Source organism: Pteropus medius, unplaced genomic scaffold (assembly GCF_902729225.1).
Source record: "Pteropus medius unplaced genomic scaffold, Ma_sr-lr_union100, whole genome shotgun sequence".
NCBI classification, from domain to species: domain Eukaryota; kingdom Metazoa; phylum Chordata; class Mammalia; order Chiroptera; family Pteropodidae; genus Pteropus; species Pteropus medius.
Window position 1 is genome coordinate 60,676,585 of NW_024349800.1, and position 24,110 is coordinate 60,700,694.

Here is a 24,110-nt window from a genome sequence, read left to right on the forward strand (position 1 = left end):
CGGCATCTGTCCCTGAGAGGCAATTTAAAACAATTCCACTAGAATCCAGATAACTAATCAAAAAAGAATGTTGTGGAACATTATCAAAAAAGGACTGTGTGAAAGTAAGTTGAAATCTGGTCTGATATTTTGATATTTCTATCTCTCACCGTTCCCCCAGAAAAGTCAGTAAACACATGATGCCCGTGTTTATGAGATTTAAGGTTTAAAGGTGAAACTGCTTTATTATGAGGTCCTCTGGCAGCCAGTGCCTCTTTGCGTAGGCAAAATATGTCTGGCTTTTCCAAAAAGTGTTCTTATATCCAGTATTTTTATAGGAAGGTATTTGAGTATTTTTATCTGAATAAGGACAGTTAGACAAGTTTAAAAATACTTTTGCCATACAGGACCTTTTAAGTCTTAATGCCCTATGCACATGAAATTCATGAATGCATACATGTTTTATGAATGAACAGATTTATTTATGAAATATTTATTGAGCACCTACTACTTGGCAGGCAATGTTCTAGATACTGGAAATTCAGCATTTAAAACAGATGAAGTTCCTACCCTCCCAAGAAGACAGCATCTTGAATCTTGCATTCTAGAAGAACGATGACAGTTACTGTACTCTCTTAAGTCGTCCACCAGCATGTGGTGGTGCTTTGCGTTGCAAGATTTCAGGCTAGCGGGAAGCGGGCGCCCTGCAGTTGCAAGTGCCTACACCGTCACTCTCAGAAGGCGCCTCATGTTGTTCCTAGGTTGCTCACGTGTTCGTTCCAGCCTGAAGTTCTGTCAAATGTACTTACTCAGTGTCCCAGCCAGCCGTGTTTTCTCCAGCCCTCACTGGTCTTCCTCGTGGACTCAGTGCATTGCTTTAAACAGCTGAGTGTGCGCACTTGTGTGCAAGTGCGTATGCGTGTGCACAGGTCTTTCTGCTCCGGCTAGATTTTAAACTCCAGGGAGATCACGGTCCGTGACTGGTTTAGCACACAGCTTTGTATGTAGTAGTGCTATCGATATTTGTTTACTTCAGCTGCTGTCCTGAAATTGCTTAAAATCTTAGCAGTCTCTTTAAAAAATGTTCAACATTGAATTTTTAAGAAATGCCTTGCATTTCTTGAAAGTTTGTCCTGTCTGGTTAGAGTCAAACCACTTAGTGTATAAAACCTGTATATCTGTTTTCGAAAATTGTAGATCATGCTAACGTGGAACTTCTTGATAGGACTCCTCCTGTGTTCATTAGTCGTTGTTTTTCATGGTCCTGAGCCCCGCAGCCTTTGGCAGTAAGGGTGAGGTCCCCACTTCTAATTGGGCAAAAGACTGTAAGTTAGTGTGGCTGTATCTAACATCTTTTATTATTTTTTTTGGATTGATTAACTGAAAAGGGCATTAGAGGCCGTTTTTTTGTTGTTGTTGTAATGCTCCCACCTTCCCTTCTCCAAAAAGCTTAAGCTAGGTTTAATAATTTCCATTATGATTCATTTTTTTCCTTCTAAAATCGATTCCTATCGGAATTCACGGGCAGGTAGTCAGCGAAAGTCCCATTCTGTCAGAGCCCAGGGCTCTCTCTTCCAGAAGCCCTGCCTTCCCGCGGACGCGCGCCTCCTCCGGGGTGAGCGTCTGCCCCAGAGGGAGAGGCGTCCGCCTGGAAAGATTCACATCAAGAGCAGAAGAGTCAAAAGCAATCAGTATTTCATGGAAGTCATTGGATTACAAACCAAAGCATTTGTATAATGTTGGTTATAAATTCTGTTCAGTCCTTTGTTCCTCAACTTTTCACTGGGACTCATTCATGGACCCTGGGGACCCATTTTAGATCAAGTCTGAAGAATTCTTATATAGAATTTTAATCTTTAATGAATTAAATGAAATAGACCATATAAGAGCAAATGTAATTATCAGGTAATTAGTTGAAAACCCTTGAAAAAGGTAATTCTCCTTTTAGACTTTTGTCATGAGTAGCAAGCTTAAAAACTAGTGTACCAAATATGTCTTTGTAGATTCTGGTATTGCTTTGAATGAATGAGATGGTAAATGGATGTGTTATTATAAGTACCTGAATTATCTGTATTTTCACAGTTCTAGCGTAAGACTATTTATTAATATCTTTGTATCCCAGCCTAAGTGAGATTTTTCCCTTATGAGCCTAAATTTTTCCCGCCATTATTCTCTTCCATTATATGCTTGTTGATTATGGATATTGCAGTTATTTTCAATACTTCTGATCGAATCAAGGATTTAAAAATTGTATCTGAGGAGATCCGGTCTACAGTAGCTAACTGCGTTGACCTAGTGAGAACGTATGTAGCCGTGCTAACCTTTTCAACACCGGCAGGTTTTGGGTCCTGCTCCCCGGTGGTGTTCCTTCTTAGACAACTTGACAGAAGAATTGGAAGAGAATCCAGAAAGCACGGTTTATGACGATTACAAATTTGTCACCAAGAAAGACCTGGAAAATTTAGGTAAAAAAAAAAAAAAAAAATCATAAAATTATTTTATTTCTACTTTTTTTGTTTTGTTCTGGAGTTTTGAACATTTTAGAAGTCGTGGGGTCATGTTTATCTGATTTTCCAAATCTTCTCTTTCTGCCACATCAGATGTTACGCATAGCATATGTTGTCAAGTTTATAATCAGTCTCTGCTTAGAGAAAGGTTCAGATAAATTTAATTTACTTTTGTGTCTTAAATTGGGAATAATTTTTTTAGCATACTATCTATGTATGGAAAAAATATGCCAAGAAAGAAGGGATTTGTTTTTTCAAGTACTATTTGAATATGATATGATTTTTGAAAAATCTCAGGGACTGCACGTGAACGATTTCTGGCTCCCTTTTATGTGCGCCTACAACACTTTGAACCGACAGAGCGACTTCTCAGATACGTAGAACTTTCATAGTTACTTGAGATTTAAAGAATACAAACCCAGAATGCCTCTTAACAATACTCAGCACCTAAATAGGGCTTACACGTGCCAGGCAGTATTCTGAATGTCTTACATACAACACATTTAGTCCTCACAGCTCTGTGGAGTGGATGCTATTATGATTCCATGTTATAGATAAGGAAACTGAGGCACCAAAAGATTAAAGTAACTTGCCAGGGCCTTCAGTGATACTACGTGCGAAGATTGGAATTGAAAGCCAGAGTCTGTGCTCTAACTCAAGCTTACAGGCCCCCGGAAGGAACATGTTTACCCAGTCGCTATGCACTGGTTTGTAGAATGAAGAGAGTAGATGTTGCTAATCTTGTTCTATTATTGGGAAAAGGCTACATAGCAAATGATTGAGAGCGGGAAGACTCAGAGGACCCTTCTCCACAAGTCTAGGCAACTTAGTTATCTTCGGAACAAACAGATGCACAGCAGCAGCTGATTGTTAAAAGAAAATGAAATCATGTAATCAGTAGATTTATAGAAGGTTCTTAAAACTTGATTTTTAACCAGTAACTCATAGCACCGTTAATCCAGGCAGAATTATTTTCTAATTTCTATCAAAATACTTCTTTTAATTTTAATGTGTTTAAAATGAAAGTTGTATTCAGCATTTTAAAAAAATAATGACTCATGAATGAAATAAGGTCTTTCTACTGAAGTGCCTTCTTAAATATCTCCAACACAGTGTTTACAGTAGGCTTGTGTCACACTCGCCTACATTTTTATATTAGAGAATAAAATGCATTTTGTTAAAATGTAATCATACCATTCATTTTTAAAGCTGTGAAAATAAGCAGCAAAAGTTATACTAGAAATCATTTTCACGTACGTTATTAATCTCTTAATATTGAATGGTTATCATTTTTCACAGGTTTCACCATTATAAATAAAACCTTTTATAAATAATTTATATTAAAAGTAGAAGCAAGGCTTTGTAACTAACTTCCTTTATTTCTGAGTATTATTAGTAGTAAGTACTTGCACATTCTGACTTTTCCCAGCTACAGCCTTTAGTAGATCCTATAACATGGCATTTCTCAAAATGTGTTTCATGGAACACTACTTCTGCCAGAAGGGCTGGATGACTAGCTCAGTGGCTAATGTCATGGGCACTGGAGCAGACTGACATGGGTTCACATCCACCTCTACCACTTACCGTCTGCAGGACTTGGCCAACTTACTTACCCTCATTATGCCTTGGTTTCCTCATCTATAAGTGGCAATAATAATAATGGTACCCACTCACAGGGTTGCTTGAAGAATGAATCAAATAATGTCTGAACTGTACTCAGCACAGTGTCTAAACGTAGTATGCGAATGTTAACCATTATTTTAAAAGATTTGTGGCAAATGAGTTTGAGAAACGCTAGGTTGAGCAAAGTTAAATCAGTTTCTTTACCTGTGGGCTTCTTTGAGCCTTAATGCCATCACATACTAAATCTCCAGGAAGGGAGGAAAGTATGATACATTTCCCAAACTTACTGAACATAGAAACTTTTCTTCCTCAGAAGATCTCTTGGGACCCATGCTCTGTAGAGCTGACTGTGGGGCTTCTGCTGCTGTCGGGTTCTCTGTCTAGAATTGTTTCAGTAGGAAATCTTTGTGCTGGTTTTTATTTATGACCTAACGTTGAGTGGGGATAATGCAATGACATAAATGTTTTATACACTTAATAGAGGAAACAAAAATTATTACAACACATGTAGTTTTACTGACCTAGTGAATTCTAAGAAGTATTTGTCTGACCAAGTCTTATAATTGCTTTATGAGAGTATCCTAAATTTAATTTTGCCTTTTGACGTTGTACTATTTTGTACATCTGTGTGATTTTGCCTAGTAACTGGATTTTCAGGTCTAGACAGATGTTCATTTCTAAAATTTCTAAAAATGAAAATCCAGGCAATATTTTCCTTGGAAACATAATCACTTAGTATCATACCAGCTAAGCTGCTGTTCACATGGGTGTATCACGTCTTATTTTGAAGATACTCTCCTAACCTTCTCTGTGTAGATATTTGCAGTAAATAAATAATCTCCGTGACATAGTAGAGCATCCTTATTTGACCGCTTGCACCACTACTTGTAAATGTAATCTAAAAGTAGGAAACCCTCCGAAAGACATTTAAAAACATTATTTAAACCAATTGCTGATTAGTAGTGAACTTTTTGTTCAACCATACTGAAGTGTGTTTGCATATGTGTTCATATTCACATGTGTGGTTATATATGTTGGCATAAATTTGATCAACTGTTCTTTTTTGGGGAAAAACATGCCTCTACATTACTGTTGTGACGTGTCCTTTGTTTTTGGAAGTTATGGGAGATAACAATGATCTTACCACCGCCACCACCACTGTTCCTACTGGGCAGTGTAAACGATGGCAGCTTAGCGTTGGTCCAACTATTATTTTAAAAATTACCTGTTTCACGGAATCCAAAAATCTGAAGAACCACCAGTGTAGAGAACCGTTTTTTGTCAGTCTGTCATGGTTCATAAAGATTTTTTCATCATTTTTTTGCTTAGTGTCACATTAAAAATAAGTAAGGTTGATATTGCTGAAGTGGATTAAAATTTTCTCCATAGTTTTTAAAGATTAATAATTGTAATCCTTAAATTTTTATTCAAAAGTAAAATTTTATTGTAATCAAATTGTGCAAGAAAAGCTTAAATTTTAATCGGGATTTCATAAGGACCTGCCCTCTTCTGGTTTCCTCTCCTCAGGCCTCACACATCTCATTGGCTCACCTTTCCTCCGGGCGTACATGCACGGGTTTTTCATGGACATAAGACTCTATCACAAGGTAAGTGCCAAAGTGCAGTCGTTTTAGGTGCCTAAAGAGCGATCTGTAGCCATTTGTTCTCTACTTACTTGCATTTTCATAAAACATACTTAAGATTTGCAAGAGAGCCATCTATTTGACATAGTCGTAGTCATGGTGTATATGAAACGTGCTGCTAAATACGATTTTTTTTTTCCCACTTTGAAAAGGTGAAATTGATGGTAAACCCATTTGCTTATGAAGAATATAGGAAAGATAGGATCCGGCAGAAGATCGCAGAAACCCGGGCTCAGAGAGTCCAGTTAAAGGTCGGTATTGTCCTCACTACTGGATTTGCTAGAGAAGGGTACTTCATTTCCATGTCGTGCAGTATTCTAAAGAAACTTGCCATCTATCTTATCTCTGAGTCTTTCCATCCTTAGTTGACATTTTTCACTAATATTTTTGGTACATTTTATTTGTCAAGACTCTTGACTCATCATGGACTCTTTGGTAATGGTATTATGGGGAATGTCAGATGGGCTGACACCGTCAGCCCTCCTAAGGACATCCGATGGTGTTTTTAAATAGGCATTCAGATTTGGGGTGCTGGGGCTTTGCTAGTCCCCATTCTTACTGACCTTTGTCTGTGTCATAGGCCAGCTGCTCAGATCATGGGAAATAGGCATTAGACGCTGTCAGGGTCCAGACAGCAATCGGCCCATACTCGTTATATCAACAGAGAATTTCATGTAAAGAACTGTTGACCAGGTGTCAGAGCCCCGAAAAGGCGCAAGCGCTGGGGCGCGGGTGCAGGCAGCGGCGGCTGCAGGGAGGTTTGTGTGTGGAGCTGACTCTCCAGGGCTGGGCAGCGGGCATTCGGCGGGGGCTGCTACGCTGCTGGTGTCCTGGGGGTGACCAGGGCAGCTCTGGGAGCAAACCAGGATCCCCCCTCCTCTGGGACCACCTGTTGCTGCCAGGGCAAAGAAGAGTTGGCGTGTGGTGCCAGCCCAACAACAAGCAGGCCGGGAGACCGCGTCCCGTCTCTCTGTCCTGCCCTCCCGACTCTGTAGTGACCCTTCTTGACTAAGGTCAGCCACCAGTGATAGTCGTTTCCCACTGGACGTTGCTTAAACACACACGCACACGCACGCACACACTAGTACAAGTCTAGTGACTAGTTTTCCCTTTTTCCAGATTATTTGTTGAGTCTTTAGAGTGGTGAATGTGTGAACGTTGGCAAGGGAGCCTGGGCTGTGGAGTACTTTTTTCCCGGCTCTTTGCTTTAACCTCGAAAGCTAAAATGTAGATGTTTTAACAGTTGTTTTTTTTTTTCCTCTACTGAAATTTGCCAAAAGTTAATAAGGAGCTGGCACTTAAATTAATTGAGGAGGAGGAGGAGAAGCAAAAATCAACATGGAAAAAGAAAGTTAAGGTAAGATTTTATAATGCAGAGAAAATATTGATAAATCGTTCCTACATTTTCTCGATAGTCACTTAAAGCTTTTTTATTTTTTATTTTTACATTAAAAATACAATTAGTTTTTTTTCCTGCTTATAAGATAGTATATGCTCAATATGGGAAGCTTGTAAAATAGGAAAGAATGTAAGAGAGTCACCTACATAATTCTACCCAGAGAAAGGCATCATTAATATTTTTGTGACTTTCTTTCCTTATTTCTCTTAAAATTATAACTTATGATAGTAAGATACTACAGTATATATAAAGTATTTATCCTGGTTCTATGAAATAACTAACATCAGTGGCTTCCCATTTTATTAAAAATCCTTTGTAAATATTTTTGAGAGCTGTACATTCTAGCTTATGGGTATATTATAATTAGTCCTTTAGATATTTAGATTGTTTGGGTTTTTTTGTACTAAGGTTTATTTGTAATTCCAGAAGTAACCGATTTTGATTTAGACTTGGCACAGTTGGGAGTGTGCACACTTACGTGTAACTGCTGCCTGCCTGCCCTAACTAATGTGAAAACAGGCAAAGATCAGTCATGAATTAAATGGAGATTAGCTCTTCGTTCGGCTGATGACTCTCAGGACGGGGGACTTTGCCATTTTCCCGGCAGTGTGAGAGTCCTCAAGGAAGTTCCTCACGGTGCTGTGTTCTCATCTGCCTGGATTCCCATATTTACTAGAAGGCCGCGGGGCGGTAGGTCTCGCTCAGGGCCGAGCGAACGGCCTGACTCCGTGACGTGCTGCTCCCCGGGGGCGCCGCCCGGCACTCCTCTCTCCCTTCGGGGGAGCATGAGCCCCAGACGCGTGAGCTCCTTGCCTGTTTGCTTTTGTTCTGCTCACTCCCTCTTGTCACCGCGGGTGACCCTCCGTGTCACTGGATCTTAGTTTGCTTAATTCCGGAACGTGCGGGGACAGGACCAGAGAGGGGCATCCTCGGCACTGTGGTTTCTAAACGGCTTCACCACACCGCCCCCTCCGCTGTCCTCTGCTTCCTCATTCCTTCTGCACCCTCTCGTCCTGGTCTGTTATGTTCTTTTAATATATTATTGAAATCTGAATTTCCAGAAGCCGTCTTTGAGTGACTAGGTGGCTTTTATGTTTCCCCTTTCGTTTTGTGAATCTCGAAGTGCTTACGATGTGCTTCCTGCAGTGCTGACTTTCTCAGAGGACTCACGCTGATTTTCATGTTAGCCCAGCCTGGGGGTGACTAGGGAGGCCGCTTCAGCTCCATACTGTCATTTTACAAGGTGAATAAATGGGAGTGATCTCTGGGTCGACGTGCCCTAAAGCTTCAGTGGGAAGAATGTGGCGCCAGCACCTGTGTTTTATGCCTGTGGGTCCTTATCATCACATTTAATGTCACAGAGGGTAGGACACTTAAACTAAAATTTAATTTGATACTTTGTGCAGCCTAGTACACAGTTCAGGAGCCTTTTTAAAAGGCCCTTATGATTATGAAGTTGTGGAGAAAGTTCCCCATCCCCCTGCCCCCCACCTTTCTGTCACAGGCTTTGCTTGAGGTTGGGGCAGCCGGAGGGTTTATAACACAGCTGTCCTGACTGCGCTCAGGGTACAGGACGCAGCCGAAAACGTGCGGAGTGATCTTGCTTGTCCGTCAGTCAGGTCGCCTGTGCCTCTAAAATGTTTTGTCGAAACATTGATAGGACCGTCCTGTAAAGAATCGTGGGACTAGGTCCCGACTGCATGGCAGGTGGCAGGGAGGAAGAACCGGAAGAGTTCAGCTCTCCCTTCATCAGACAGCTGCTGCTTTCCAGCTGCAGGAGGCTGGAAGTGCCATCATTGTCGCTCTGTCACCTGATGAAATTCTGCTGGAAAGCGGTTAAAATATGCCCCTGGTGTGCTTTTTTGGTGGCTTGCTAACCCAGATCAGGCCCTATGGTCAGAGCCTAGTTTTTGTTGTTTTTTTTTTTTAGAAATACTTAAATCCTTAAATATAGTCTTCTAAATCTGAGGTATTAGACAAGGCTTATATGATTTGTTCTTTAGCAGGATTATCTAACTAAAATGAAGACCTTAAAAACCTTTCATAAATTAAGGAAAGAACCCTTCATTATAATTGTAAAGAATACTTGAAAGAATTGTTAAATCCATCAGCAGTTTGTTAGTCTTGACTTTGAACTCAGCTTTTCAAACCCTCAAGAGCTTTAATAGCGCTGATAACTCCTGATTTGAAAGTCAGTGTGGTAAAGTTATGCTCTGCTTTGGCTCCGACTGGAATTCCGTGGAGACAGAAAGTGAAATATGTTCCCAGATATTGCTGCTCCTGATAACATAATTAACGTCTAATAAGAGGTTTACGGTTCAGTCGATGTTGGACCAACAGTGTAAAGTGACCCACCACATAATGTCAAAAAGCATTATCTGGACCTTATTCCAGACTTAGAAATTTGGCAGTATTCATTCCAGTTAAAAATGAATTCAGTTATTCTTTCAACAAGTACGTTTTGAGCTCCCAGTGTATAGAACCCGCTTGGGAGGCGCGGCACCCATGACCCATTTGATTTGTAAGGGTCTGAGTAATGATTAGAGCCATTTTTCTTACACGTGTCATTTCCTTCCTGTTGGCCTTTTCTGCCCGTTTCTCACTATTGCCTTGGAGTCTGTGAACTCCCTTCTCCCGCAGTCTCCCGCAGTCTGCCGCAGCTCCCCCGGGTGCTGTCGTGCATGCCATCTCCAGAGTGTCCTGCAGCCCGGAAACCATGGGCGAGGCGTCTGAATGGCCTCGGAGATTATTCAGCACCATTAAGAGTTTATATTAAAGCAATAATTCATCTCTCCGGGGAAAAGATATCACGCAAAGGCACTGGGTTGCATCAGATCGATTCTAATATCCAAAGTATTCTTTTTTAAAGCTTTTTCAGCACCAATTAAAATTGTATTCTTTATTAGAGTTATACATGCATAGTTTGGCTGTCCCTCGGTCCCATTTTCAGCTTTCCCAAGACAAACCCTTTTGCCTAAAATAGCCGATTATTTTGGTATACTACTCCGTGTCTCTTATTATTGCCCGTGGTGCTGCCACTTGCCTGGTCAGCGTCAGCGTTGTCCTGAAGACCTTCTCTCCCAGGGACATTCTGCTTTACCGCGCTAAGTTCGGGCTTCAGCATTTCATTGTTAGGACTGTGCACGTGTTCTTCACGTCCAGTCGGAGTCACCTTTTGACCTGCGACTGTACTTCCCGCGCCTCCCTGTCTTCCCTGCGCTTTGTCATCGACTTTTTGCTTGTTTTCTCTGTAGTTATCACTACCTCGCCCTCAGGTCTTTGCCCGTCGTCTAAATCTCATCTCAAGATATTTATATGAAGAGCGGTTGATGCGTTCATTTTACTCTTCTGAGAAAGTCTTTCCTCCATCTTCCTGTTCTGCTCCATTCTGGCTGGTCGTCTGGGAATCCTGGTCCCCAGCCGTCATCCTGGGGGGTTCACTCCACCTCACCCGTGTTGGGTACAGAAGTCTGAGGACCTTCACTTTTCTGAAGGACTATTGTTTCCAACCCAGACAAGTGTAAGAGTGTAATGAAGACATTGTCAAACATGCAAGTTCTCAACAGCAACAAATCACCGTCACGTGCTCTTTTCTTCAGGAAGTTTCTTAGGACTTTGTCCTCCAAAATAAGTGTAAGGCAGGAGAGAGGAAGAGTCCGAGGCAGTTCCCACAGTGGCTCTGTGCACACTGGAGACCATCTTCCAGAAATCCAGACCACGGTGCAGGCCACTTGGGGACCCTTTCAACCTATAAACAGGCTCTTCAGCTGGGAAGTTTTCTTGGAAAAAAACAGTAGTTTTTTTTCCCTGCTGTGATCCATGTTCATTTGTTCATATTTAATAGAGAAACACTTAAAATGTGAGTGGAAACTTGGGTGGTGACAAGGCTCATCAGTCACTGTGTGGTAACCTGGCCAAACCGTTTATTTGGGGATGCTCCAAATAGCAATATCTTTTTGGCCTTTCTCTTGGCTGCTCAGATTCTCTCTCGGAGAATGACAGCCCGGCTACCAACACTCCGAGAACCAGAGGGCTTGGGGACGCAGCGGCAGGCGGCATTCCCTCGCCGCCCCGTGCTTCCCTGGCCCCGGGTGCCGCTGCCCCAGCCCGACCCCTCCGCCCCCCAGAGAAGACGCCCCGGGTGGAGCGCCAGGCACCAGGCCTTCTTTCTCACTTCCAGTCTCACCGCTCCCATGTCCTCCTGTCCTCGTCCTCCTTAAGGGTTCGTGCCTTTTTAAAGCCCCTTTTCTCTTGTTTTACCGGGGTTTTAGCAGAGGAAGTGCCTCTGTTCAGAAGTCTGCATCGCCGTAATTTCATACACGTCATAGCATTAGAAGAAGTAATTTGTCTTAAATGTCAAGCATTCCTCATACGTGTTACTTCGTTGGGACAAACCCTCCAGTGCATCCTACTCAGATCTACAAATATACCTCTGTCAAGTCAGACTATGGTATAAACAGTACTGTAAGATGTTTCCCGAATTTTTAATAGCAAGTGTTTAGCATCCGTACATGAGTATTTATAGGGCAGATCACTAGCCAGACACTTGTAAACGACTGTAGAACATCACTAACTACATCTTACCTAACTTTTTTTTTTAAAGACAATTATGAAAACAAACAAATGAGTAGGAAGAAGTCCCTGGGGGAAATATTTTTACAGCTGGGGCTCATCCAACGCGTACTTGGCTTTAGGCAAAGCAATTTTTTTTGTCTTAAATTAAGAAAAAACTTAAGAGTACTAGCAACATTCTTTTAAACATTTCTGTTATTTATTAAATATGGTTATTTAATAAATACAGTAAGATGAAAAGGAAAAAATTTCCCCTGGCTTCTATTTTTTTTTTTTACCTGAAAATGTATAAAGGTTAATAGCTATTTATTTGAATATATTTGGATCTTTGACAGTATCACCTATCCTATATTTAAAGATAACTCCAAAACTTATACAGTCTAGCCCCCTCCCCTCAGCTGAGCCCTGGTGCCTTGTTCCTGGGCACATAATGTGGTCCATCCCAATCCAGATGACGTTTTTCTTATGCCATAGACTGAACCAGTCTTAAATGGAACATAATTTCTTTTTCCTTTATTAATTTTTCTCATCCACTAGACTTTTTTAAAGACTATTTTCCATAAGGAGTTTTAGGTTCATTGCAAAATTGAGGGGAAGGTACAGAGATTTCTCATAGACCCCTGCTGCACTCATGCATGCCCTCCCCACTGTCACCTCCCCCACTGTCACCTCCCCCACCGTCACCTCCCCCACCAGAGGGTGCATCTGTCTCAGTCAGTGGGTCTGCGTTGACAGATCATGGTCAGCTGAAGGCTGTGATTTACTTTCAGGTTCACTGTTGGTGTCGCACAGCCTACCGGTTTGGACAAGTGTGTGATGACACGTATCCACCATTACAGTATCATACAAAGTATTTCCACTGCCCTAGAAATCCTCTGTGCTCTCCTTATTCATCCCTCCCCCAGCCCCGGGAACCACTGATCTTTTTACTGTCCCCCTTGTTTTATCTTTTCTCGGTGTCATGTGGTTGGAATCGTGCAATATGTAGCCTTTTCAGATTGGCTTCTTTTACTTAATAATATGCATTTAAGGTTCTTTCACGGCTTGAGAGTGAGCTCGTTTCTTTCCAGCACTGAACGATATTCCATTGTTCATGTATACCACAATTTACCTCCTCACTTACTGGAGGACATCTTGGATTCTTGGAACATAATTTCTTGCCCTTTACTTCACCCTATGTCCCTTTTCCTGATGCTCTCCAGTGATGGACCCTAACCCATGGCATCACCAGCTTTCTCATCACTTAAGCCAGACACTTGAGAGAAATTTCTAACCCTGTTTTTTCACTCTTCTTCCCCCCCATCTCCTCCATGGCCGTATCTGTCAACTAACGTAGACACGGATCTCACAGTAACTAACCCTTTCCTAAAACAGTCTGTGTTCCCACCCTTGAATTCTCATCGCCCTGATTCAGGCAATGAATCAGCAGAGTCTTAGCTAAGATTTTAAGTACCTACAAGTAGCAGACAGCCCAAGTTCCTTAATAGCTCATGATTTACCAAATTTTTGTGTAGCTCTGTTACATAAGTACAATATTCAGAACTCAACTTCATACCACCTTATTTATTCTCAATCGTTTAGAAATAGTAAAATAAGCCCATTCATTAGAGCTAGAGTCTACCACAGACAGGTTAGTTGTCTCGGCCTACGTTTAGGCTATTTACTTTGCAAACCACGTTCATCTAACTTATCTGGTTTCCAAGCCTATAGCAGATAAGGAACAGTAGGAGAACCCTGAGTGTATAAGATTGTCATCTGTTCATGTGAACTTATAAGTTTGCAATACATTTAGGAAACTTTCTCTTCAAAAATGATACAAATGAAAAGGAATTTAGTGTCAGTCCCGAGCTACCTACATGGATGGATCTCAGTAGCAAAGTTTTATAACGTCAGAATGACAGAGTTTTACACGGATATGTGTATATCTGTTGAGAACAATTAAATGGCTGAGAGAAGACTAGTTGTGAGGCTATCCTAGAAGGCATGGAAATATCCCTCATGTTTCAAATAATTCCTTCGGAGTCGGCAAACGTACGCCACCAGGCCCCCACCTCGTTAATCCTTGGCTCGTTGTCGATGTATCGATGTATACTTCCTTTCCCGGTTTTGGAAGATGAAGTCGAAAGACTCACTCATTTTAATTCGGTATTGCAACTGTGCTTAAAAAGCCATGTTTCAAAAACATGTATTTCCTTGCAAAAGTGGTTTTACATTAAAAATGTTCATCAAAGAAAACCCTAATATGTTGAGCATGAAGTTAGGCCGAAAAGCTCATTCTTAGCTCATTATGCTAACAGCCAAATAATACATATCACTTATGAAATAGATTAATAGAATCTGTTTCTGAGTAGGAGCTAGAACCCAGGGGCAATTAGAAAGTTCTGGGAATTAATTCTAAAGAAATGTCATAATAATTTAATGTTATGACTTACGTAGCTTATTAATTTACATTTGAGTGAAATGTTTGAAAGCCATCTTTCTGGTCAGATTTTATTCGGATAGTAAGTTAAAATTTTTATATTTTCCTTACAGAGTCTTCCTAATATTCTCACCGACGATCGATTTAAAGTTATGTTTGAGAACCCTGACTTCCAAGTAGACGAAGAGAGTGAAGAATTTAGGCTTCTGAATCCACTTGTTTCGAAAATGAGTGAAAAAAGGAAGAAGAAACTGCGACTGTTAGAACAAGAACATCATGAAAAGGTAACGTGTGCTGTTCGTCATGTCGCACTTACTGCTGTTGCATTGCTGTAAGGTTTTCTGTGTGAGTTAGAGTCTTGAGTACACTTGGGATGTGAGTTGTTCGACCTTCAGCTTAGGAGTGTGTCTTAATTTAAGGCATTTTCCCCCTGATGCATGCGATGTCACGTACTCTGATGGGCTGATGCTATTTAAAATAATGGGTCAGTGTTTGGTTGGGGGAGAGAAGTTGCTTCTGACTATTTTTACTTTCAGGAAGAGGAGGAAGAACCGGAAGGAAAACCAAGTGATGCAGAAAGTTCTGAGAGTTCAGATGATGAAAAAGACTGGGTCGAAGAGGTCAGGAAACAGCGCAGACTTCTCCAGCAGGAGGAAAGAGCGAAGCGGCAGGAACGGCTCAGGGAGGATCAGCAGACAGTCCTCAAGCCCCAGTTTTATGAGATCAAAGCGGGCGAAGAATTCAGAAGCTTCAAAGATTCTGCCACGAAGCAGAAGCTGGCCAAGTGAGTAACCGGCTCTCGCCTTGTCAGAGCCTGGCTTTTCCTCTGTGGCACGTGGCCCAGACGGTGACGGTTTGGTCTTTGGAGCTGATGTGAGGGAAGCGCCACAAGGCCTGAGGGGAAACACTGGTCTTTACTATGATTATTTTTAGCAGCTTTTTGAAATACAGTTTTTGTGCAGTAGGTTACAAAGTCTAGTAAATGTGTGTTAGCATGCTTTCCCTGCAGAAGCCACACTGTTTTGTTGTCCTTGTTTTATTCCCATCAGGTTCCCTAACCTACAGACGTGTGTCTTATTCTGGGCCCTGCAGGTCAGTGGTCTTTCGGACAGTGATTACTGAGGTGACACTTACTTTGCCTCTTAAGTTATTTTTAAAAGAATTAGAATTTCAGTTATGTTTACCTGCATCTCGGTTTACCTGATTATTGGAAAGGTCTCTTGAGAAACTCGCCACAGTTTTAAGCCTTTTGCAGGAGACTGAGAGATCAGAATGAGTGGTATTCTACAACAGTCAGATGCACGGAGACGCGGATCGATAGGAGCGGAATTGCAGCCGTGTGGCAGCGCTACACTTAACCTCTTGAGAGACTCCAAACCGCGGCTGCTCCGGTCACACCCCCACCAGTCACGTCTCCACCAGTCTCGTCCTCAGCAGCAGTGCGCACAGCCTCGTTTTTATGCAGCTCATGTTCCTAGATGTTTTATTTGGAGTCCTACTCAGAAGCGGAGGGCAGAGCGCTTATTCTGATTCTGTGGAGGGAATGTCTTTGTTAGGTTATCTGCCGTTCTTGCCTCGCTTCATTTGCTTCATCCCTAGGCCCTGAATCAGTGCGTAGACCAGGGTGGGTACTTGATCAATCCCTGTGAAAGCGAGAATCTTCTCTGTCTTGGCTACATGTCAGGCAACTCAGGAAGTTTCCCTTTCAAGATCTGCTGAAAAAGAACTCATTTACCCCCAAACCATTGACCAGGAAAATCCGGGAGCAGTTGTTTTCGGTGTAACCGTGGCAGTGGGAGGCCGTGATTTGGGGGTGGGAGGCATGACTGATGTCCCTGACATTCGTTTTCTGCCTGTGGGTAAAAAACAAAAGGGATGAAAATTTAGTATTAGCGAATAAATAATAGCAAGGTTAATACGCTGCACTTAAACATTCTTAGTAAGTTAAACATCACTAAGTTAAACATTTTTTTTTGAGAAGAGGAGCTGTATAAGTGATAATACTTACATGAGCTTAAAAGAAAAATCCTGTTGTTTAATAACCTTTGACATGAATAGCCGGCGTTTTGGCACAAACTGTTTAGTGAATTTAGGTTTGACTAGATTATTTTGGCAAATCCTGAACTTGCAGTATCTTAAATCTATTTAATGAAGCATTGAACCATGCATGATCTTTCAGAAAACTAAAATGACTCTTTCTGTTTGTTCCGGGAATTACCACAAAGCAATGAATTCGACACATCAAAATTGAGTGTATCATGTTTAGACGATCTCTTGGACTTGGCCAGCTTTAAAACTCTTTCTATAAAGAGAAAAGCAAATAGTGAATTGTAACTCATTTTTGAGTGAGTTCTCGTCTTTGCATGGCTCTAGATAAATGCATATGTCTGTCAACAGACTTATAGACCTCACAGTAACTCATCCTGTCAGCCTCTCCACCCACCCGATCATCAGTCAGACATTCTCGGAGGGCCTCGTGGGAGCAAAGCGCTGTTTGCTCACCCAGCGGGGCTGGAAGAGGAAGGCGCAGCCCACGCGCGCATAGCATTCACATCCCTCTGATACTCTGAGAGGTGTGAAAAGTGCTCAAGGGATATAGTTTTTGGAGATTAAGTCTTTATAAGAGGTTATGTTGAAATTGGTCTTTTGAAAGATGAAAAGATGAACACTAAAAGCCGGGTGGGAGAGACGGCTTGTTTTTAGGCAGAGGCAGCGTTATGAGCGACGGGATGCTGTGTGAAAGCAGCTTTCCTGCGGCGAGAGCAGGAAGCGCGTGGCGGGCAGCAGCCGTCGACGAGGCTGGAAAGCCACGTCGGGCCCCACCCAGGCCCCGGGGAGCCAAAGTTGAGGTGATCGAATCTGTCCCGGCCCCTCTTCCAGTTACGTAACTACTTATCTAACAAATGCGGTACGGTTCGTTGAAAATAAAAACACGTAGGCATGAAAAGTCCCTATTTCTCAGAAACCGTTAATGAGAGATATGTGTTTTAGAGACGAAATGCAGGGGGAGACTAAGAAGCTGTGGTGGTCCTGGTTGGAAGTGACGAAAGCCAGCGCCGTGGGGACAGGGGAACAGACGTAGACCCAGGTCGTTCATGCGGCTGAGACTCGGAAAAAGAGCTTTCACTGCCGCATTCTGTGGGTCACGCTTTCATTGTCGAAGGGGAAAGTAGCCGTCATGGGTGGTGTTGAAATGTCTCGCAATGTAGCTGCCAAGATAAGGCTCACGGAATGAGGAACGGGTTGGAGGCTGACAGTATTGAGCTGGGTGTTTAGCATACTAGGTCTCCGGTGCCCAGATGTCTTCTGGGTAATGTTTGGTACACAGATGGAGACGTAGGAGGTTGGCCAGAGATACCGGTTTAAGAGAGAGCAGCGTCTATTATGTGATCAAAACCATTGTATTAAAAAGACCGTAAGTGTGTAGAATGAGACGAGGGCTGAGAATGGAGCTCTTGGGAGCATATTTTCGAGTCTGCAATAAGAACTACTTGCCTCTCTTTAGAATAATGCAAGTGCGTGCAAAGTAATGCACGTAACTTCAGAGATGCCACAGGTGTACTGGTAGAGCTCCGAATTCTGATTCAGAGGGCGGCAAAGAGGACGTGCGGTAAAAATTACCAAGGACTTGTCGAAAAGATAGGAGGAAAACTGGAAAGAGCCAGGTATGGAGAGAAAGTCACAGGGAGGGGCTTGGTACAAGTGTTGGGGGTCCACGGAACAAAGGTTGGAAAAAGGCCATTAGGAAGAATATCTTAGTGCGACTCATTTCTGAGTCAGCCTAAATGTCTGGTTGCAGTGGATTGTTTATCTTGTGACAGTGAGATTTTTCTCTAAAATTCTTTACTATCAATTACAAAGTAGCCAGAAGCCAGCACACCTGAGCCTGGGTGGGAACGAAGCAGGAACTGGGGGTCAGGGTGGGGGGGCGCAGAGGGCAGGCAGGGGCTGCGGGCCCTCCGCCGCAGCTGACCGGCCCTGGACCCCGTGCCAGGAAGGCCGTGCCGTGTGGGTTCTGTAAAGTAGTTACAGTAGTTCGTTTTCGGGTGTCTGTCAGCCGCTTAAGTTACCGCTCCCCAAATTCGCACTCAAGCAGCCGGCTTCGCAGCCACTGGTTAGCAGCCACATTCTGTGAACTGACTTTCAAAGGGAGGGAAGTGGAGCTCGCTTTAATGTAGGCACCTCCACACTCGGTCCCTGCGTCTGATCTTCTGCCACGGCCCAGTCTGAAACCCAGCTTGTCTCTCCACGTAGCTGAGACAGAACAAGTTTTTACAAGTGCACGTCGAAAGCACGTTGAGAGAAAACCAGAATTTATATCCCCTCTCCTGGAGGAAATAGGTCATTCTTAAAAGAGTAGTAATTTCCCACAATTTACTTGAAAAGTCTTTTTCTTCCCAAATTAGTGTTTTCTGTGTCCGACCTTGTCTCAGTGGCTCCATAGTTATTCAGAATTCCTGTTAATTTTAAAACGTCAGAGTTTATAGCTCCATAAGGAACAGAAAAGGAATGAACAGGCTGAGGAATTTGCTTAGGCTAACATAATTCATACTCAGTGCTACAGTCAGTTTACACTTTACTTTTGAACTCTTCTTTAAAAAAAAAGAAGCTAAACTAAATCTTAATTTCATTTTGTCATGTGGAAGCTTGTCATTTAGAATACCTAATGGACACATTTCCTGAACAGAACTTTATAAATCAAGTGTGGTGTGACACATGCCTGGAAACCAGAAATTCTTAAATTGGAATCCTGGTTTTAAACTTGAATCCTTACGTGCCCTGGGGCGATTCATTTAATATCTTACCTCCCTTTTTGCCATCTGTAAAGGATAAATACTTCTGTCTCAGGGATGTTGAAAGGATTAATTAGTTAGTCCGTAAAGAACTTTGAAGATGAAAAGTACTTTAAAAGTGCTTCTTAATAACATTATTGCTTAGAAAAGAGTGCCACTTTATGCTAACCACTGTATGTCTCAAATTATATAAAGAAGCTATGTTTAGTACATTATAGTCGTCATAAATTAGAGCTGGATCTCATGGTGTGAACATCAAACGTGAGCTCCAGACTCTCAAAAGAGCAGCAGCTCATCCTCTGGTGCAGAGGTCACGTCCAGGGGGGAGAAGGCCCCTCCACGCAAATCCTCCCCTCCCCCGCTTCTTCGTATTCAGCCAAGTTTTTGAGTATAACTTTAAAGGCGTTCACGAGCTTTAAATTGGTACAAGGAAGGTTGGAGGGGGAAATATATTTTCTTTATTTTAAAAGAACAGAAGAGAGAACCGTATTTTATTTTTCTTTCTTCTCTCCTCTCTTCCCAGTTTCATCCCGGGGACATAAGGATGTTGCCTTTTCCAGGTGGATTAGAGCTGACATTAAAACTTATCAAAAAGTATCTATCTTTTTAGTCTTAATTCCATTTTTTCCCCTCTACACCAAGTTAACAAAAAGAGCCAGTGTTGTGGTTTTACAGGAAAACATTATCATAACGACACACAGTGAAGTGTTATGTTTTATAACTGGTACAGGACTCAGGCTTACCCTGCTGGCTTGTAGAGAGGTGTTGGGATGGCCTCATTATGTAGATCACAGCGGGCTACAGGGCACAGCTCACCATAACAGGGACACGGATTATCGAAGGGGACCCTAGAGAAGTTTGGGAAACATGACCCAGAAATGAAATGAAATTTAAATTTGGGGTAGAGTGTGTCAGAAAGAGCGTTCAGGTAGGAAGTTGAACGGGAAGCCTCGTGCAGAACGGCAGTGACTAGGGCTGAATCAGGAGCTCGCCCTCTGGAACCGCCATTGTCCTCATGGGGTCACTGGGTGGGTTCACAGTCAGAGTTAGTCGTGCTGTGGGTGATGAGTGTGGTCCGGGGAGCTAAGCCTGAGTGAAGGAGAAGTCCAAGTTCTCCTGGCACTTGTCTGTGGAGCACTTAATGTGCGTTCACTCCTTTGCAGAGGTGAATGAGTTGCTGAAATACTCACGCACCCAACTTGTGCGTGGTGTAGATGGAAAATGCTGTAGAGGCCTAAGAGCCACTGACCCTTACAGTAAATTACAGGCTTCTCACAGAAATGCTGCTGCTTGCATTTTGGCACCAGAAATATGATTTAGTAAGGTAAGTAGCAACCACCAAAGTATTTGGAACCACCACTTAAAATATTAAATGAGTGGGTGTTTCTGATAGCCGTTGTTTTAACTGTGTACCTGTTGAGTCCACGTAACGGTTGCCTGAGCCCTCCCGATTCTTTCCATCGACTGTTAAACGAATGCCTTTTTGTCACCACATGCGGAAAAGATTTTTCTTCATGCAGTCAGTCCTCATTTGAACTCGTTTCAAACGGTAATCAAAACATAATGCTAATTAATGTGATATTCTCTTAAATTTCTTACAGTAAAACCCTGGAAGATCGGTTGAAACTTGAAGCAAAAAATGGGACGTTGAATGTGTCAGATACCACGGTTGGCAGCAAACAATTGACATTCACATTAAAGAGGGTAAGTTGTTTTTTAATATTTTAAAATTCACTGAAAATGAAAAATACTGTTACCAAGTAGGAAAGAACGACAGAGACTACGTCCGATTCTTTCTTTAAATTGAGATCTAGTTCACAGACCATCAGATTCACCCTTTTAAAGTATACAGGTCACTAAGTCGTGGAATCACCACCACCGTCTAGTTCTAGAATATCCTCAGCACCCCAAAGGAAACCCGTGACTGTTAGCAGTTATCCCACAGTCCCGGTTCCCCGGCCCTGGGCGCCGGCGGTCTGCTTTCTGCCTCTGGATCTGCCTGTTCTGGACGGATGTGCCGTATAAACGGAGTCATGCGGTGCTTCCTCTGTGACTGGCTTCCTTCACTTACCGTGTTTTCAAGGTCGTTCACGCTATTGCATTATGTCAGTACTTCATTCCTTTTTATGACCGAGTGACATTTCATGGTGTGGATAAGACCACACTTTGTTTATTCATCCATCTGTTGATGGACGTCTGGGCTGCTGTTGCTTTTTTTTTTTTTGGCTATTAATAATCTGCTCTGAAAATTCAGGTATTATGTTCTTTGCATGGACATAGTTTACATAGACATATGTTTTCATTTCTCTTGGGTGTACATCTCGGAGTAGAATTGTTGAATCGCCTGATAACTTTAACTTTTTGAGGACCTGCCGAGCTGTTTTCCAAAGCAACTGTGCCATTTTACATTCTCGCCAGCAGTATACGAAGGATCCGTTTTTCCACATCTTCACCAACACTCGTTATTGTCCATCTTTTTTATTGTAGGCATCCACGTGGGTGTGAAATGGCATCTCATTGTGGCTTTGATTTGCATTTGCTGATGACTAATGGCGTAGAGCATCTTTTTATGTGCTTATTGGCCGTTTGTCTACTTTCTTTGGAGAAATGTCTGTTTGGGTCCTCTGCCCGTTCACCTCTGATTCTTTGACCGATCTCTCTGACGTCATCGGGGGGCTTGCCAAATGATAAGAACTTTTTTTAGTTAGCAGTCATCATCTGATACAGATACAATAAAAAGAAAAAAAGGAAGCTTTTCCTTGTGATGAGCACTCTTGGGATTTACCCTCTTAACAGTCTTCGTACCACCCTGACAGCGTGTCACGTAGCCGTCGTGTCGTTCATTACGTCCCTAGTGCTTATTCTCTTGGATAATTGGAAGTTTCTACTTGGCCACTTTTCTCCAGTCTCCCCCCTCGCACACACCCCCTGAGAACTTGTAAGAGGCTCTTCCGTGAACACTGTCTGCATTTAGGGCAAGTACAGGTCACGGCCGGGCTGGCTTCATGGGTACCTGGAAGGCCGTCATTTCCAGCTTTTAAAACTTCTGCCCGTGAGTCTTTTCGCAGCTTCCTCTCTACAATGCCACCAGCGAAGAGTATTTTTTTGAGCTTTACATTCAGAGTTTATATTATCAAGACCATCAGATGTGTGTTTAAAACTACCCAGCTCTCACCTTCATCACCGACTCTGTGTGGATGCTCTTCTCTTTTAAGAATTTCTGCTAAAAGTTGCGAAACTGTTTGGGAGGGTCTGGCTCTCCCCTGAGCAAATGAGTGTTGAGAACAACAGCTTTTAAGGAGTCAGCCTGGGGACCTACCAGTCACTCCAGCTGTGAGCTTGCGACTTGTCTGCCAGCCTTTATTGGTGTTTAATGGATGCAGATCTCTGGCTTTTGAGGGGAGTTTCATTTTTTGAAACAGCCAAAAATTCTTTGGAACCAGTTCTGGCGACTGATCGCTTGATCATGGGTGGGTTGTGATATCCTTTCAGTACACGTAGGTATTTTTTGTTTTGTTTTTAAGACAGTTCAAATAAACTAATGGTTCTGGCGTATAAACAAAAGATGGGTCTATGAGAGCAGTCGATGACATTTCGTGAGCAATAGCGTCTTATGAAGCCGGCAGTTTTAGAAGGAACCCCTCCCTTTTTAAAGCACCCCGGCAGGATCACGTGTTGGTTGAGAAGCCAGTCTCATGCTTTGTAGCTCAGACTGGCCGATCAGGGTACTTCTCTTACCCCGGGGCTTAGGTTGTCTTGTTTTCACAGTGGCGTTGAAAGCGGGCCCTTGTCCTGCTGCTCCTGCCAGGGCAGCGGTTGTCAGAGCAGTCCAGGCACCTGCCCCGGGGCCTGTGGGCCGCAGTCCTCCTGCAGCAGGGCCGTGCTCGGCGGCCGCGCCGCTGGCATCCTGCTCTGTTGGTTACCGAACGAGGGGTGGTAGAGTTTTCTTTCTCTTTCCCTCTCATGTGATTTTCTCTTTCAGTCCGAACAGCAGAAGAAGCAACAGGAGGCGGAGAAGCGGCACCGACAGGAAAGGAGAGCCCTCCGTCGCTCAGCCGGTCACCTGAGGTCCAGACACAGGAGAGGACGGTCGTTTCACTGAGTCTGGGAACGCCCCGATGCACGACGGGAAGCAGCAGGCCTCCCCCAGACCGACCACCATGAGAGCACGTGGGACACAGACGGGACCACACATGTTAAAAGTCCCGTGACAGTGCTTGATCTAGCAAAGGAAAAGATCTGGCACCTCGTCCCTTTGCCTTCTGGGTCAGACTTCGAAACCCGCCCCCCCCGCCCCAACACGCTGGGCAGAGCGTCGTCCCAAGGACACTTTCTGCAAGTTGTTGCTCCCCCAAAACATCATCCTCTTCCCCCTGGTTTTAAATAAGTAAACCAGGTGGTGGTTTTTCTATATCGTGAAATGTGTACCATGAGATGCTAAAAATGAAGATCGATCATGGTCTGGGAACTTTTTCCTTATAGTACCTGCTGCCGTTCACAGTTCAGCCACCCAGAAACTCCGTTCCTGCCCTACCCGTGGGTAGTCTTGGCCGTGTTCGTGTTCGTAAGTGTATGTTGGTAGGTTGTTGCTTGTTTGTATGTTCGATATTTTTTAAAAAAATATTTTTATACCAAGAATATATAAATTAATGGTAATAACCTAAAATAAGAAATGGAAACTATACGTGACACAAGGTTAAATACAGATACTTTCCTGTTTCTGAAGTGCAATTAGAGATAAACTGGCTGGAGAAAACATTTATAAAAATAAATATTTTCATTTGAACAATTTCTTTGAGAAAGACATATTCCTTGAGTTAAGTTGAAAACTAAGCTGGGTTTCCTTCGTTTCTCAGGTAGTCCTGTGATCTCGGAGGTGCTTTGCTTTTCGTGCAGCTGGGTTGTTGGCTCTGGGTTGTCAGTGGGAGGCTCCAACCTGAAACGCTTCAGCACAGGGCGAGCGCGTTCAGGAGCGTAGCCAGGCCACAAGCCTCCTGCCTCGGGGACCCCTGAATCGGGCCTGTTTAGCCAGCTCTCTGCCCGCCTGCCTGCCTCCTGGTCCAGCCTCTCTCCCCCGCCTGCCTGCCTCCTGGTCCAGCATTGCTTCCTGTCGCTTCTCATCTCCCGTCTCTTCCCTTGATGTCCTGTCCTTCCCTCGTCCCGTCTCTGCTGCTC

The 24,110-nt window shown here is 43.1% G+C and overlaps 1 protein-coding gene across 1 annotated transcript in view; it reads left to right on the plus strand.

Moving 5' to 3' along the window:
* Window positions 1-23,724, plus strand: part of NOL10 (nucleolar protein 10) — a 74,036-nt gene extending 50,312 nt beyond the window's left edge. The window contains exons 14-21 of the mRNA XM_039887853.1: window positions 2,318-2,444; window positions 5,637-5,716; window positions 5,905-6,003; window positions 7,020-7,109; window positions 14,256-14,426; window positions 14,679-14,926; window positions 20,537-20,639; window positions 22,918-23,724. Coding sequence (XP_039743787.1) covers window positions 2,318-2,444; window positions 5,637-5,716; window positions 5,905-6,003; window positions 7,020-7,109; window positions 14,256-14,426; window positions 14,679-14,926; window positions 20,537-20,639; window positions 22,918-23,037 — 1,038 coding nt within the window. The 3' untranslated portion in view covers window positions 23,038-23,724. The remainder of the gene's footprint in view (window positions 1-2,317; window positions 2,445-5,636; window positions 5,717-5,904; window positions 6,004-7,019; window positions 7,110-14,255; window positions 14,427-14,678; window positions 14,927-20,536; window positions 20,640-22,917) is intronic.
* The last annotated feature ends 386 nt before the right edge of the window (window positions 23,725-24,110 follow it).